Genomic DNA, 14,421 nt, shown 5'->3' on the forward strand with positions numbered 1-14,421 from the left:
CATCCTCTTCTTTCAACCGTGGAAGATTATAAGAGTCCAAGAATTTATCCATTTCTTCCAGGTTCTCATTTTTAGTGGCATAGAGTTTTTCAAAGTAGTTTCCGATTACCCTTTGAATCTCTGTCATATCAGTAGTGATCTCTCATTTTTCATTCCTAATACGAGTTATCAAGTTTCTCTCTCTCTCTTTCTTTGTTAGGTTTGCCAGTGGTCTATTAATCTTGTTTATTTTTTCGAAGAACCAACTTCTGCTTTCGTTGATCTTTCGGATTGTTTTTTGGGTTTCCAATTCGTTGATTTCTGCTCTCAGCTTTGTTATTTCCTTCTGTCTTCCTATTTTTGGGTCCTTTTGTTGAGTACTTTCTAGTTCTATTAGCTGTGTCATTAAGCTACTCAGGTAAGCTCCTTCTTCCTTCCTGATGTGTGCTTGCAAAGCTATAAATTTTCCTCTCAGTACTGCTTTTGCTGTGTCCCATAAGTTCTGATAGTTTGTGTCTTTATTGTCATTTGTTTCCAGGAACCTTTTGATTTCCTTCTTGATTTCATCTCGGACCCACTGGTTATTGAGTATGAGGCTGTTTAACTTCCAGGTGTTAAAGTTTTTCTTCTGAGTCCCTTTGGAATTCACAAATAATTTCAGAGCCTTGTGGTCAGCGAAGGTAGTCTGCAAAATTTCTATCCTCTTGATATTATGGAGGTATGTTTTATGTGCCAGCATGTAGTCTATCCTGGAGAATGTCCCATGTACATTGGAGAAGAATGTGTATCCAGGTTTCTGGGGATGGAGTGTCCTATATATATCCACTAGGCCTCTTTCTTCCATTTCTCTCCTCAGGTCTAGTATATTCTTGTTGGGTTTCAGTCTGGTTGACCTGTCCAGTGTTGACAAAGCAGTGTTGAGGTCCCCCACAATTATTGTGTTGTTATTGATATTGTTTTTCAGATTTGTCAACAGTTGTTTTAAATATTTTGCTGGCCCCTCATTTGGTGCATATATGTTTAGGAGAGTTATTTCTTCCTGCTCTACATACCCCTTGATTAATATAAAATATCCATCTTTGTCCCTTACAACCTTCCTGAGTATAAAGTTTGCATTATCTGATATTAGTATGGCCACTCCAGCTTTTTTATGGGTGTTGTTTGCTTGGATAACTTTTCTCCAGCCTTTTATTTTGAGTCTATGTTTGTTCTGACTATTCAGGTGCGTTTCTTGTAGGCAGCAGAAGGTTGGATTGAGTTTTTTGATCCATTTAGCCACTCTGTGTCTCTTAACTGGTGCATTTAGTCCATTGACGTTGAGAGAAAGAATTATCCTGGGATTTAATGCCATCTTTATATCGAAATTTGGTGTGTCTTTTGGTCAGTCTTGTCTTAGATTAGGTCTTTCAGTTTTTCTCTTAAGACTGGTTTTGAGTCTGTAAAGTTTCTGAGCTGTTTTTTGTCTGTGAAACCATGTATTCTTCCGTCAAACCGGAAAGTGAGTTTTGCTGGGTACAGTATTCTAGGTGAAGCATTCATTTCATTCAGTCTTGTCACAATATCCCACCACTGCTTTCTGGCATTTAGTGTTTCTGGTGACAGGTCTGCTGTAAATCTCAAGGATGCTTGCTTGAATGTAATTTCCCCTTTTGATCTTGCTGTTTTCAGAATTCTGTCTCTATCTGTGGGATTTGTCATTGTGACTAGGATGTGTCTTGGGGTGGTTTTTCTTGGGTCTCTTTTGGTTGGTACTCTTCGAGCATGCAGGATTTGATCACATATATTCTTTAGCTCTGGGAGTTTCTCTTTAATGATGTTCTTGACCGTTGATTCTTCCTGGAAATTTTCTTCCTGGGTCTCTGGGACTCCAATGATTCTTAAGTTGTTTCTGTTGATCTTATCATAGACCTCTATTTTCATCTGTTCCCATTCTTTGACTAATTTTTCCATTGTCTGTTCATTTATTTTAAGTTTTTTTTCCAATCTCTCCTGTTGTATGGAATTGTTATGTATCTCATCTTCCACAGCACCAAGTCTATTCTCAGCTTCTGATACCCTGTCCCAGAGCTTATCCATTTTGTCATTCACTTCGTTTACTGATTTTTTCAGGCCTGTTATTTGACATGTCATTTCAGTTTGGAGTTTTGTGATTTCTGTCTTCATATTTTCTTGATTTTTATTAGTGTTCTGTTCTATTCTGTTCATGGTTTTTTTGAGTTCTTTGAGTATATTCCATATTGCTACTCTAAAGTCCTTATCTGAGAGATTGATTAGTTGGTTGGTCGTTAACTGGTCATCAGAATTGTCATCTTCACTCTCTATGTCTGATGCTGGCCTGCGTTGTTTCCCCATTGTCACACTTGTATTGTGGGTTTTTCTACGTGTTGTGGTGGTATTCATTGGTTATATGATGCAGGCAACACACTTCTCTGGCTCCGCCCTTTCTGGATGGGCCGACTTGCCTCCAAGGTAGGGGAGTCCTCCGTGGATGAAGTCTCACACAGGATCAAATCTTAGGCCCAAGCACGCAGCAGAGAAGACAGTCTGGAGAGAAATTCTTGCTTCTGTGATCCAGTACAGTTCTTAGTGTGGTTTTTTTCTTCTTGTGATGGTGTTCTTTTTTTAGAAAGAGCGGATGGCTGCGTAGCGAAGTGGAGCTAAGTGCCTTCTGGAGCTTCTTTTCAGCCCACTCTCAGGAGGTTTACGCAACAGGATAGCAGAGAGACACACACAGGCAGCACTCACAGTTTTTCACAGTCGGGCCCCACTGGTCAGGCGTAGTTTTCACTCGCTCGCTGGGCAGCTTCAGAATGCTGTATTTTTGGGGTTCACTTCCCAGGACTCTGAGGAGAGTCACTGGCTCGCTGGGTAGCTTCCGAATGTAGTTTCTTTGGGGTTCGCTTCCCAGGGCTCTGAGGAGAGCTTCCAGAGTTCAGGAAAGACAGAGAAGGGTAGGACAGGGCTCCCTTCCGGTGCTCAGTTTCCTCAGAAGAAGCACAGCCGGGTGGAGACTCTGCAGGTAGAGCAATCAGCACTCTGCCTGGAGACCCCCACATCCAGCCATTTCTTACTCACTCACTGGCTCGCCGGGTAGCTCCCGAATGTAGTTTCTTTGGGGTTCGCTTCCCAGGGCTCTGAGGAGAGCTTCCAGAGTTCAGGAAAGACAGAGAAGAGTAGGACAGGGCTCCCTTCAGGTGCTCAGTTTCTGGTTCGCTGGGTAGCTTCCAAATGTAGTTTCTTTGGGGTTCGCTTCCCAGGGCTCTGAGGAGAGCTTCCAGAGTTCAGGAAAGACAGAGAAGGGTAGGACAGGGCTCCCTTCTGGTGCTCAGTTCCTCAGAAGAAGCACAGCCCGGTGGAGACTCTGCAGGTAGAGCAATCAGCACTCTGCCTGGAAACCCCCACATGCAGTCATTTCTCACTCACTCACTGGCTCGCTGGGTAGCTCCCGAATGTAGTTTCTTTGGAGTTAGCTTCACAGGGCTCTGAGGAGAGCTTCCAGAGTTCAGGAAAGACAGAGAAGAGTAGGACAGGGCTCCCTTCCGGTGCTCAGTTTCCTCAGAAGAAGCACAGCCCGGTGTAGTCTGCAGGTAGAGCAATCAGCACTCTGCCTGGAAACCCCCACATGCAGCCATTTCTCACTCACTCACTGGCTCGCTGGGTAGCTTCCGAATGTAGTTTCTTTGGGGTTCGCTTCCCAGGGCTCTGAGGAGAGCTTCCAGAGTTCAGGAAAGACAGAGAAGGGTAGGACAGGGCTCCCTTCCGGTGCTCAGTTCCTCAGAAGGAGCACAGCCCGGTGGAGATTCTGCAGGTAGAGCAATCAGCACTCTGCCTGGAAACCCCCACCTGCAGCCATTTCTCACTCACTCACTGGCTCGCTGGGTAGCTCCCAAATGTAGTTTCTTTGGGGTTCGCTTCCCAGGGCTCTGAGGAGAGCTTCCAGAGTTCAGGAAAGACAGAGAAGGGTAGGACAGGGCTCCCTTCCGGTGCTCAGTTCCTCAGAAGAAGCACAGCCCGGTGGAGATTCTGCAGGTAGAGCAGTCAGCACTCTGCCTGGAAACCCCCACCTGCAGCCATTTCTCACTCCCTGTTTATTTTTCTTACTATGCAATGTTATTTAAGTATGACCAGGGGGCTGTTAACTAATTACTCCACCTGGCTGAGATGTATGCAGCAATATTAACACAGATGTGTGATTTTGAGTGTGAAGGATACAGGGTCATAAGGCAGTTGTGGTACAGCACAAAGCACAGAGGGATGGAGCTTTAGTGATTTGCAGGCATGTGTTTGAATGAGTCTTCAAGGCCAGGAAAAGCTGTTTTACCCTTTAAAAAAAACATTCAATGTTTATGGGAGAGTGGTTTCAAGGTTATAAATTTCCTACATTGTTACCTGTTCTTTTTTTTTTTTTTGGGCCACACCCAGCGGTGCTCAGGGGTTACTCCTGGCTGTCTGCTCAGAAATAGCTCCTGGCAGGCACGGGGGACCATATGGGACACCGGGATTGGCTGCTTGTAAGGCAAACACCGCTGTGCTATCTCTCCGGGCCGTTACCTGTTCTTTTTCTCTTCTTCTTTTTTTTTTTTTTGGCCACACCCAGTGACTGTCAGCTCAGGGGTTACTCCTGTGTGCTCAGAAATTGCTCCTGGCTAGGGGACCATATGGGATGCGGATGTCAAACCAGATATGTGCCGCATGCAAGGCAAATGCCCTACCGCTGTGCTATTGCCCCAGCCCTGTTCTTAAAGCTATTGCATTCCTCTAAATCTGAATGATAATCTAGCTGGATAGAATATTCTTGACATGTGTTCATTTAATTAAGCTTTTGTACAATATTCCGTCACTCTCTTCTCACTTGTAGAACTTTATTTGATAGATCTGCAGAGTCCTTTGGGTTTTACTTTGTATGTAGTTCTTTTATTGATCTTACTGCTTTCAATATTCTGTCTCTATCTTTGTATTTGTCATTTTGAGTACAATGTGTATTGGAGATTTCTTACTTGAGTCTGTGTTTGTTGGGACACTTTGGGTCTCTTGTATCTGGGTGTTTGTATTTCTCAACTCTTGGAAATTCTTACCAATTCTTTCTTTCTTTCTTTTTTTTTTTTTCTTTTGGTTTTTGGGCCACACCCGGCGGTGCTCAGGGGTTACTCCTGGCTGTCTGCTCAGAAATAACTCCTGGCAGGCACGGGGGACCTTATGGGACACCGGGATTTGAACCAATCACCTTTGGTCCTGGATTGGCTGCTTACAAGGCAAACGCCGCTGTGCTATCTCTCTGGGCCCACCAATTATTTCTTTATCATTTCCTCATCGAATTTGTTCTCCTGTTTCTGAGGGACTCTGCTGATTCTTTTTTGTTGTTGTTTTTTTTGGGGGGGAGCCACACCTGTCAGTGCTCAGGGGTCACTCCTGGAGGTGCTCAGATATGGGGTGTTGGGGATTGAACCCAGGTCCTGCTTGGCCCTATCCACTGTGCTACTGCTCTGGTCTTGATGATTCTTATATTGCTCCTCTTGAGCTCATCCCATAGTTCTCCGGTATGCTATTCATTTCTTTTTAGACTATATCCACTTTCTTTTTATTTTTTCCCTCCTCACCTTGGAGCTCCTTGATCTTTTCCTTAACTGCTCTTGAGGTTTATTTTTCTTTCAAATATCACCTACCTTACGCTTCATTTCTGTTTAAGATTTTTTTTCATTTTGGCTTTGCTTATTATATGTGCCGTTGTTTCTTTGAGTTCATTGAATTTCCTTACGATGGTGTCATTGACTAGATTTACTAAACTGGCTGGTGTGGGTTATGCTTTTGTGTTGGTTTGCTCACTGAGTTTGCTGGACTTCTATGCATTTTTCCTATTGAATTTCTCCTACTGAGCTGAGGGTAAATATTTATAGTTAACTCCCCTGGGTATCTCTGAGAAATTAGGCTGGGAAGTGCCCTTTTCTTTCCTGCCCATCAAACAGAGACATTAAGAAATGGAGAGAGTGTGGGTTTCAGCACCAAAAAAAAAAAAAAAAAAAGAAAAAGAAAAAGAAACAGAGAGCTATCTATAGTACAGCTGTCGGGCATTTGCCTTGAACACAGCCGATTCTGGACCAATGGTAGTTCGAATCTCAGCATCCCATGTGGTCCCCCATGTCTACCAGGAGTGAATTCTGAGCACAGAGCCAGGAGTAACCAACCCCTGAGCACTGCCAGGTGTGACCCAAAACCAAAAAAAAAAAAAAAATCGAGCTTAGAAATTCAAAGGAGAAAACAAGTCAGAAGTGTGAAGGACAAGGGAGAAAAGACTGAAGAATATCCCTTCAACAGTGATTTCCCCAGATAAGCAAAAAAAAAAATGCAAACTAACATTAAAACATTAGAACTTGATTTATTTAATAAAATTAGTAAAGGTACAAATAATTAAACATTGAGTTTTCATTAGGAGGAAGTCTGTCTGCTTTTCTTAGTCTTTTTTTTTTTTTTTTTGGATTTTGGGCCACACCCGGCATTGCTCAGGGGTTACTCCTGGCTGTCTGCTCAGAAATAGCTCCTGAGCACGGGGGACCATATGGGACACCGGGATTCGAACCAATCACTTTAGGTCCAGGATCAGCTGCTTGCAAGGCAAACGCCGCGCTGTGCTATCTCTCCGGCCCCTGCTTTTCTTAGTCTTTACATGAAGGAAACATTGGTAAATCTAGTTGTCATACTTGATAGAAATGCTCATCCAAAGTGGGATTAGGCTGCTTTGCAGAAATCATATGATACTGGCAAACACAAATTATTTATCCTGTATTTGAGTTGAAGAACATATCCTTTGGGCTTAGACAATTTGAAAATTATATCATCAATCCCGTTTTTTTCCCCCCTCTTGTTTTAAGGTCTACTCTCTAGTCTTCTAATCTCTAACATTTCTCTGCTTTTAAAAATCACTGTATGTATTAGAAATTTAACATTATTTATTATTAGTATTTTTCCCTTAGGCTAAGTACTCTATGGGCAAAGGAACTATTCGTTTTGTTTTTATTGCTGTTGGGTCACACCTGGCTGTACTAAGGGTTCATTCCTGGCTCTGCATGCAGGGATCACTCTTTGCAGGCTCAGTGGCCATATGGGGTTACCAGGGATTGAACTCAGGCCAACCTGCATGAAAGGTAGGTGTTCCACCCACTATACCATTGCTCCAGCCCCAAACCACTTGTTTAACTCATCATGAGCACTCAACAATCTAGTAAGTACTTGTTATATTTATATTTTTTGTTTTCTTGAGTTACATCTGACAGTGCTCAGGAGTTACTTGGCTCGGCACTCAGGAATTATTCCTGGGGTCTTGGGGGACCATAAAATGTGTTGAGGATTGAACTTGGGTCAGATATGTGTAAGACAAAACACTCTACCCACTTTGGCCCTGGTACTTGGTATATTGATCAACTTCTTCACTTTCTCTCTATTATCCTTCACCTATCCTTGCTTTTCTTTTCTTCTGTGTTCCCTTTCTCCTTCCTCCCTCTCTTCCTTCCATCCAACAAGTTTTTGTTAGATGCTTTCTGTAAGTCTGGTAACTTATCTGTCACCTAGACAGATGGCTACAGCACTGCTCTGTTTATGATTTAAGTAGTTTAGGAGGCAAATATGTTATGCATATGTCATCTGACATTTAAAACTTTTGATGGCAGGAGGCATATATTTTGGGTGAGGAGAAACTAGTGCATAGACTTGGGCTATAGGGAAAGTGTAGGAAAATATATTAAAAACACAAGACACATATGGGAAAATGGAAAAGATCAAATGAGAAAGCAGACCAGGGTTTGTCAGTGCCAGATGAGGCTGGAAATTTTCTCAGGTAAGCCTGAGAAAATAAAATAAATTATTCTAATTTTTGTATTTTATATGTCCAATATTTATCCAGAAGGGCATCTGAGCAGATATGAGGGGAGAAGGTAGACAGACTACTTCCTTTATTGGAGGATGAGTGGGTGGGTTTGGGCCACACCTGGCAGCACTTGGGTTACTCATGGCTCTGTTCTCAGAAATCAGTTCTAGCAAGCTCGGGGAACCATATGGGATACTAGGGATCGAATCTGGGTCTGTCCTGGGTCAGCCACATGCAAGGCAAATGCCCTATCACTGTGCTATTTGCTCTGGCCCCCTAGACAGTACTTCATTAGATAACAGAAGAAATGGTGGAGAATGTTTTTTGCATTTTATCTTGGTTTAGTTTTGCAATAAATTTAGAAAAAGTGACTTCTGAAACAATAAATTAACCTGAATTTATGTTTTCTACTCAGCACAACATACTTTTAAAACTGGGATAAAGCATCTACCACTTGTTAATCTTAGGTATTCAATTATTAGTGAAAAGATATATATATTATGTTAAAGACATTTAATTTATAGTTCATTGAAGTAAAGCATTTAAGAAGTTTGTGAGGTAAAATATACAGATGAAAAACCCTGAAATTGAAAAAGCTTATAATTTGCTCTATTTGGGGCATTGGGACTTCTGGAATTTGGGGGAATTGGTTTGGGGGGGTCACACCTGGTGATGTTCAGTGGTTACTTCTTACTCTGTACTCAGAAATTACTCCTGGTGATATTTGGGGAACCATATGGGATGCAAGGGATCGAACCTAGGTCAGCCATCAAAACCCAGGTACTGTCCTACCCACTGGCAGTACTCAACACATTTATTTTTTCCATCAGTACAGATTATCCTAACAGAGAGCATATTGTGCTATTGTGTTTCAAGAAATTTTACAGATTCAAAAATCTAGAGGTGGGGAACCTAGGTCTGATCCTAGGTACTGCGAAGACTCAGAACTCAGTAGGGGTGTCATCAGCTCCTAGCACTGCTGAATATTACCTGCCACCCCCAACTCCAAACAGGTTTTGATTGGAACTTATCAAAGTACAAATGTTACTTCAATTCTATGCTTTCTGACAGAATCTATTATCTTTTCATTAAAGGGCTTTCCCCCTTTTACTAAGTTCTTTCATGAAATATTACTAAAATTATTGAATCTGAAGCAAAAATAAGACATCTTTATATTACAAAAGAAATCAATGGAGATTTAGAGAAATTAACTTGGTACTCAAAAACCCCAAATCTTGGCACTTGCAGCAGTAGCATGTCAATATTAACAGCTTTCTAAAGACCTTTTCCAGCTTGTTTCCAAACTTCTTTTACTCCTTTAATGCTTTCTCTTCTCACACATTTCCAATATTCTTGTATACTTACTTGTTGTGGTACCTGTAACACAAAAGTAAAAATTAAAAGTCCTTCTTTTTTAGGTTTAAACATTTCATATGTACTACTTTGTTGCTGTTTATTTCTTTCCTATTCTTCTCTAAAAAGTGTTTGAGGTGAATTGCAAAAGATGATTAAAATAGAACTATAAAGGACAAAATATAAAAGACAAAAAGATAAAATACCTTTATTTTTTTTTAATATGTTGTGACCAATATGAATTACAAGTCTTCCACAGTTATATTTAAGGTACAAAGTGACTGTGAATTAGGGCCATTTCTACCCAATTAAAAAAAATATATTTAAGCACCATGATTACATACATTATTGTAGTTGGGTTTCCCCATCGCATTTTTGGCTGCAGTTTTGGAGCCAGACCTGGCCTGCTGTATTTAGAGATTAATCTTGGCTGCTCTGTATTTAGATATTAATCCTGCTAGTGATTAGGGGAACAGATATGATGCCAGGGACTGAACTGCGGTTGACTGTGTACAGGGAAGTGCCTTAACTACTATATTCCCTCTGATCCCAAGAATATCCTAAGATATCCAAGTCATCCTAAGTTATCCTAAGATGACTAAAGAATAGAGGGCAAAGTAAAATGATGGATGGTACTGGAGGTTCCTTCCAAAGATAACAAAGATTTGGATAATCATCTTTAATATATTGTTTTTAAGATGTTGAGGCCCCGAGTACATCATTTTCTTTTCTAATAAAGATTTTTGTCATTGACACTGGGATTCGAACCAACCACTTTTGGTCCTGGATCGGCTGCTTGCAAGGCAAACGCCGCTGTGCTATCTCTCCGGGCCCAATTTTTTTATTTTTAAAAACTATCTTTAAACACCTTGATCACAAACATGATTGTGGTTGGGTTTCAGTCATAAAAAGAACATCCCCTCTTCACCAGTGCAACATTCCCATCACCAATGTCCCCAATCTCCCTCCTCCCCCATCTCCTGCCTGTATTCGAGATAGGCATTCTACTTCTCTCACTCATATTGTTACCATAGTTGTCAGTGTAGTTATTTCTCTAATTGTACTCGCTGCTTCATATTGTGAGTCAGTCCTTCCAGCCCTCATCTCTATTGTCTCTGGGCATTGTTACAATAATGTCTTTCATTTTTCTTAAAAACCCATAGGTGAGGGGCTGGAGAGATAGCACAGTGGCGTTTGCCTTGCAAGCAGCCGATCCAGGACCTAAGGTGGTTGGTTCAAATCCCGGTATCCCATATATGTTTTGGGTCACACCCAGCGGCACTCAGGGGTTGTTCCTGGCTCTGTGCTCAGAAATAGCTCCTGGAAAGCATAGGGGACCAGAAGGGATTCTGGGATTTGAACTACTGTCTGTCCTGGGTCTGGCTGCATGCAGGGCAAATGCCCTACTGCTGTGCTATCTCTAGCCCCTGAAGATCATCTCTTAATTTTCTGTAGGTAATGTTTATAGCTGTAGATAATTTACTTTTATAAATAGTTTTGTTTTTTATGAATCTACTGTATTTTCCATTTCATTTTTCCACTGTACAATTCTTCTTGAGTTCTTGTTTTTATTGTTTAATTAATTAATTAAAATTATTATTTTTTGGGCCCGGAGAGATAGCACAGTGGCGTTTGCCTTGCAAGCAGCCGATCCAAGACCAAAGGTGGTTGGTTCAAATCCCGGTGTCCCATATGGTCCCCCGTGCGTGCCAGGAGCTATTTCTGTGCAGACAGCCAGGAGTAACCCCTGAGCAACGCCAGGTGTGGCCCAAAAACCACACACACAAAATTATTTTTGTTTTTGGGCCACAGCTGGTGGCGCTCAGGGGTTACTCCTGGCTCTGTACTCAGAAATTGCTCCTGGAAGGCCATGGGACCATATGGAATGCTTAGGATCAAACCTGGGCCAGTGCTGGGTTGGCTGTGAGCAAGGCAAACGCCCTACCCGCTGTGCTGTTGCTCTGGTTCCAAGTTATTGTTTTTAATCTGTAGACTGCAATTTCCAATCTAAATAAAATTTTGAGTTTGATTTCTACAGGTACAATGTGAATTTGAATGACAATAGCTAACTTTTATTTTAAATATTTCAGCCATTATTCTAAGTTTTTTACCCTTAATTCTCAAATTCTTTTTAATAAATTCAACTGGTTTCTATTTCATGTCACAGAGACTGGTACACATCACAGAAAACAAGAACAATCAGTGCTGGTGGGGATGTGGGAGATAGGACTCTCATTCACTGCCGGTGGGAATGCCATGCAGTCCAGTCTTTATGGAAAACAATATGGAGATTCCTCAAAAAACTGGAAATTGAGCTCCCATATGATCCAGCTATACCGTTCCTAGGGATATATCCTAGGAAAACATAAATACAATATAAAAATGCCTTCTGCATGCCAATGTTCATTGCAGCTCAATTTACAATAGCCAGAATCTGGAATCAACTCAGATGCCTGACAACAGACGAGTGGCCAAAGAAATTGTGGTACATATACACAAAGTAATACTATTTAGTCATCAGGAAAAATGAAGTCATAAAATTTTCCTATACATGGATGAACATGGAATAATCATGCTGAGTGAAATGAGTCAGAGGGAGAGAGATAGATACAGATTAGTCTTACTCATCTGTGGGCTTTAAGAAAAAGAAAACAGTATGGTAATAATACCCAGAGACAATAGAGATGAACCCATGATGCTTACCACAAAGAGTAGTGAGTGCAGTTAGAGAAATAACTACACTAACTAGCATGACAATGGTAGTGAGTAAGAGAAGAATGCCTGTTTCGAAGACAGGGTGGGGTGGGAGGAAGACTTAGATGGAGGGCACTGCAGATGGGAAGGTTGTACTAGTGAAAAGGGTGTTCTTTTTATGACTGAAACCCAACTACAAACATGTTTGTAATCATGATGCTTAAATAAAGATATTAAAGAAAGATTTCAATTGGTTTCTTAAAAATGAGGCTCAGAAAATTTTAGCTGGTTTTGTAATAGTCAACCATTAATTGGTGACAGAAATTGGATTTGAATAAAGGTGTATGTAACTAGAGCCCGAGAGCCCAAAGTAAATTCTAGGTAATGCTTTCTGATCAAATTAAATTATGACTAAATCCCAGAGGGACAGGAATAGATATAGAATAGTCTCATCTATGGGATATAACAAAAATAAAAGAAAGTATGGTGTGCTTGCTTCGACATTGGTGGTGGGAAAATTACACTGGTGAAGATTGATGTACATTCAATGACTGAAACCCAATTACAAATATTTTTGTAACCATGGTGCTTAAACAAAGAAATTATTTAAAAAAAAATTCTGACTAAATTCTAGTCAGTGGTCTCTGAGTAGTCACAGTAAAGGGGAAAATAATATCATACTGGATTCTATAAATTAATAGATTTGAAATTATATGTTTGATCAAATTCTAGGTTTAATACCATTCACATAATTATACATAAAAATTTAAAGAGTCAAAATATATTACCCATAAGCCACGGTGCATCCTATTTTTTAATACCCCAAGAAACTCTCCATGACTAAGGCATTCATCGTCATCTAAGTCAAAGATCTTGAAGACAGTGTCCAAAATATTATTTGAGAGCTCTTGTCCTGTGGTTGCTTTGACAGCTCTTTTAAACTCAGCTAAAAAACCCAGAAAAACATAAAACAATTAGTTTACCATGTATATCATCAGTCCAAGAAAAGAACCATTTAATTTTTTTATTTGAGAAGACAAAATCTAAATAAAAATTTGATTAACAAATTAGGTCATGAAAGTAACCAGAACATTAAGTAGGCCATTTAAGTCTAATCAATATTTAAATGCAAATATTTAAAAATTAGAGATGATGATGGGGCCAGTGAGGTGGCGCTAGAGGTAAGGTCTGCCTTGCAAGCGCTAGCCAAGGAAGGACCGCGGTTCGATCCCCCGACGTCCCATATGGTCCCCCCAAGCCAGGGGCAATTTCTGAGCGCTTAGCCAGGAGTAACCCCTGAGCATCAAACGGGTGTGGCCCGAAAAAACCAAAAAGAAAAAACACAAAACAAAACAAATTAGAGATGATGGCTATAATTGTTAAATCCTATTGTTTACTAGTTTACTTATATATATTTCTTTTGGGGAGTGTTTAGGTCATACCTCGCTGTACTTGGACTGGCTGTGTCTGGGGAACCATATGTGATGCTGGGGATCAAGTTGGCTGCATGCAAAGCAAGTGCCTTATCCCTGTACTTCGTCTTGGTTCTTCTCATATACTTGTATACTAAAAATGCCAGACTACCCTAATTCAAGGGTCAATTACTTATAATTGGCCTCTTGATTGATATCACCTAGTTAAACTGGTAGATAAGGGGATTGAAAATCACTGATCTAGTTAAGAATTCAGGGGCCGGAGAGATAGTACAGTGTGTAAGGTGCTTGCTTCCTTCACACGTGGCCAAATCAGGTTTGAGACCTGGCATTCCATATAGTACCCCAGGGCAAAACGGGACCAGAAATCATTCTTGAGTACAGAGACAGGAATAAACCCTGAGCATTGTCATGTGTGGCTTCCTAGCAAAAGAATACAGTGATATTATTTATAGGTGACAAAAATGAAATGAGTCAACAACTTACCCAGTCTGACAGGGCGATGAGCTAAACTAAACATCTGCATGGCAATAGCAAAGTCCTCCAAGTGGGTTGTAAAATTGCAAAATGACTTGAACTCATCCAAACTAATGCTCTAACAAAATAACAAAAGTGAATTTCATTATTAATTTTGTAACTACATTATTCTTATAAATATACTCTGAATCCCTAGGACCCTAGTCTGTTGCACAGCTCAAGACTTGGAGAGGGTCACCTGGGTTATATAGACCAGTGGCTAACAGACCACTGCTTTCAACCACCAACTGCAGGTGGGTGGCAAGTACTGAAGGCTGAAAACTACTATTTCAGAATGAATTGTGTCTTCACAAAATCTGCACGTTGAAGTCAGAATCTCCAGTCTATCTAGAGACAACATTTAGTCAAGCAATTAAGGTTAAAAGAGGCCACAGGATGGTGTCCTAACTCAATAGGGAAGATGTCCTAGTTGTGGCACACTGCCAAACACAGTAACAACAACAACAACAACAACAAAAAGTGAAGAAACACCAGAGTTCTCTTTTGTCATGGAAAAGACCAAGTTGCAAGTCAGTAACAAAGATCTCACTCACAACCAATCCTGTTGACACCCGGATCTTGGATTTC

The 14,421-nt window shown here is 40.8% G+C and overlaps 1 protein-coding gene across 1 annotated transcript in view; it reads right to left on the reverse strand.

Annotated features, from left to right (window-relative positions):
- Positions 1–8,961: 8,961 nt before the first annotated feature.
- The window catches only part of MICU2 (mitochondrial calcium uptake 2), a 62,237-nt gene continuing 56,777 nt past the window's right edge, over positions 8,962–14,421 (reverse strand). Inside the window, exons 10-12 of the mRNA XM_049778263.1 lie at positions 13,804–13,912; positions 12,673–12,830; positions 8,962–9,214 (exon numbers count right to left, since the gene is read on the reverse strand). Coding sequence (XP_049634220.1) covers positions 9,113–9,214; positions 12,673–12,830; positions 13,804–13,912 — 369 coding nt within the window. The 3' untranslated portion in view covers positions 8,962–9,112. The remainder of the gene's footprint in view (positions 9,215–12,672; positions 12,831–13,803; positions 13,913–14,421) is intronic.

Source organism: Suncus etruscus, chromosome 8 (assembly GCF_024139225.1).
Source record: "Suncus etruscus isolate mSunEtr1 chromosome 8, mSunEtr1.pri.cur, whole genome shotgun sequence".
In the NCBI taxonomy this organism is placed as follows: Eukaryota; Metazoa; Chordata; class Mammalia; order Eulipotyphla; family Soricidae; genus Suncus; species Suncus etruscus.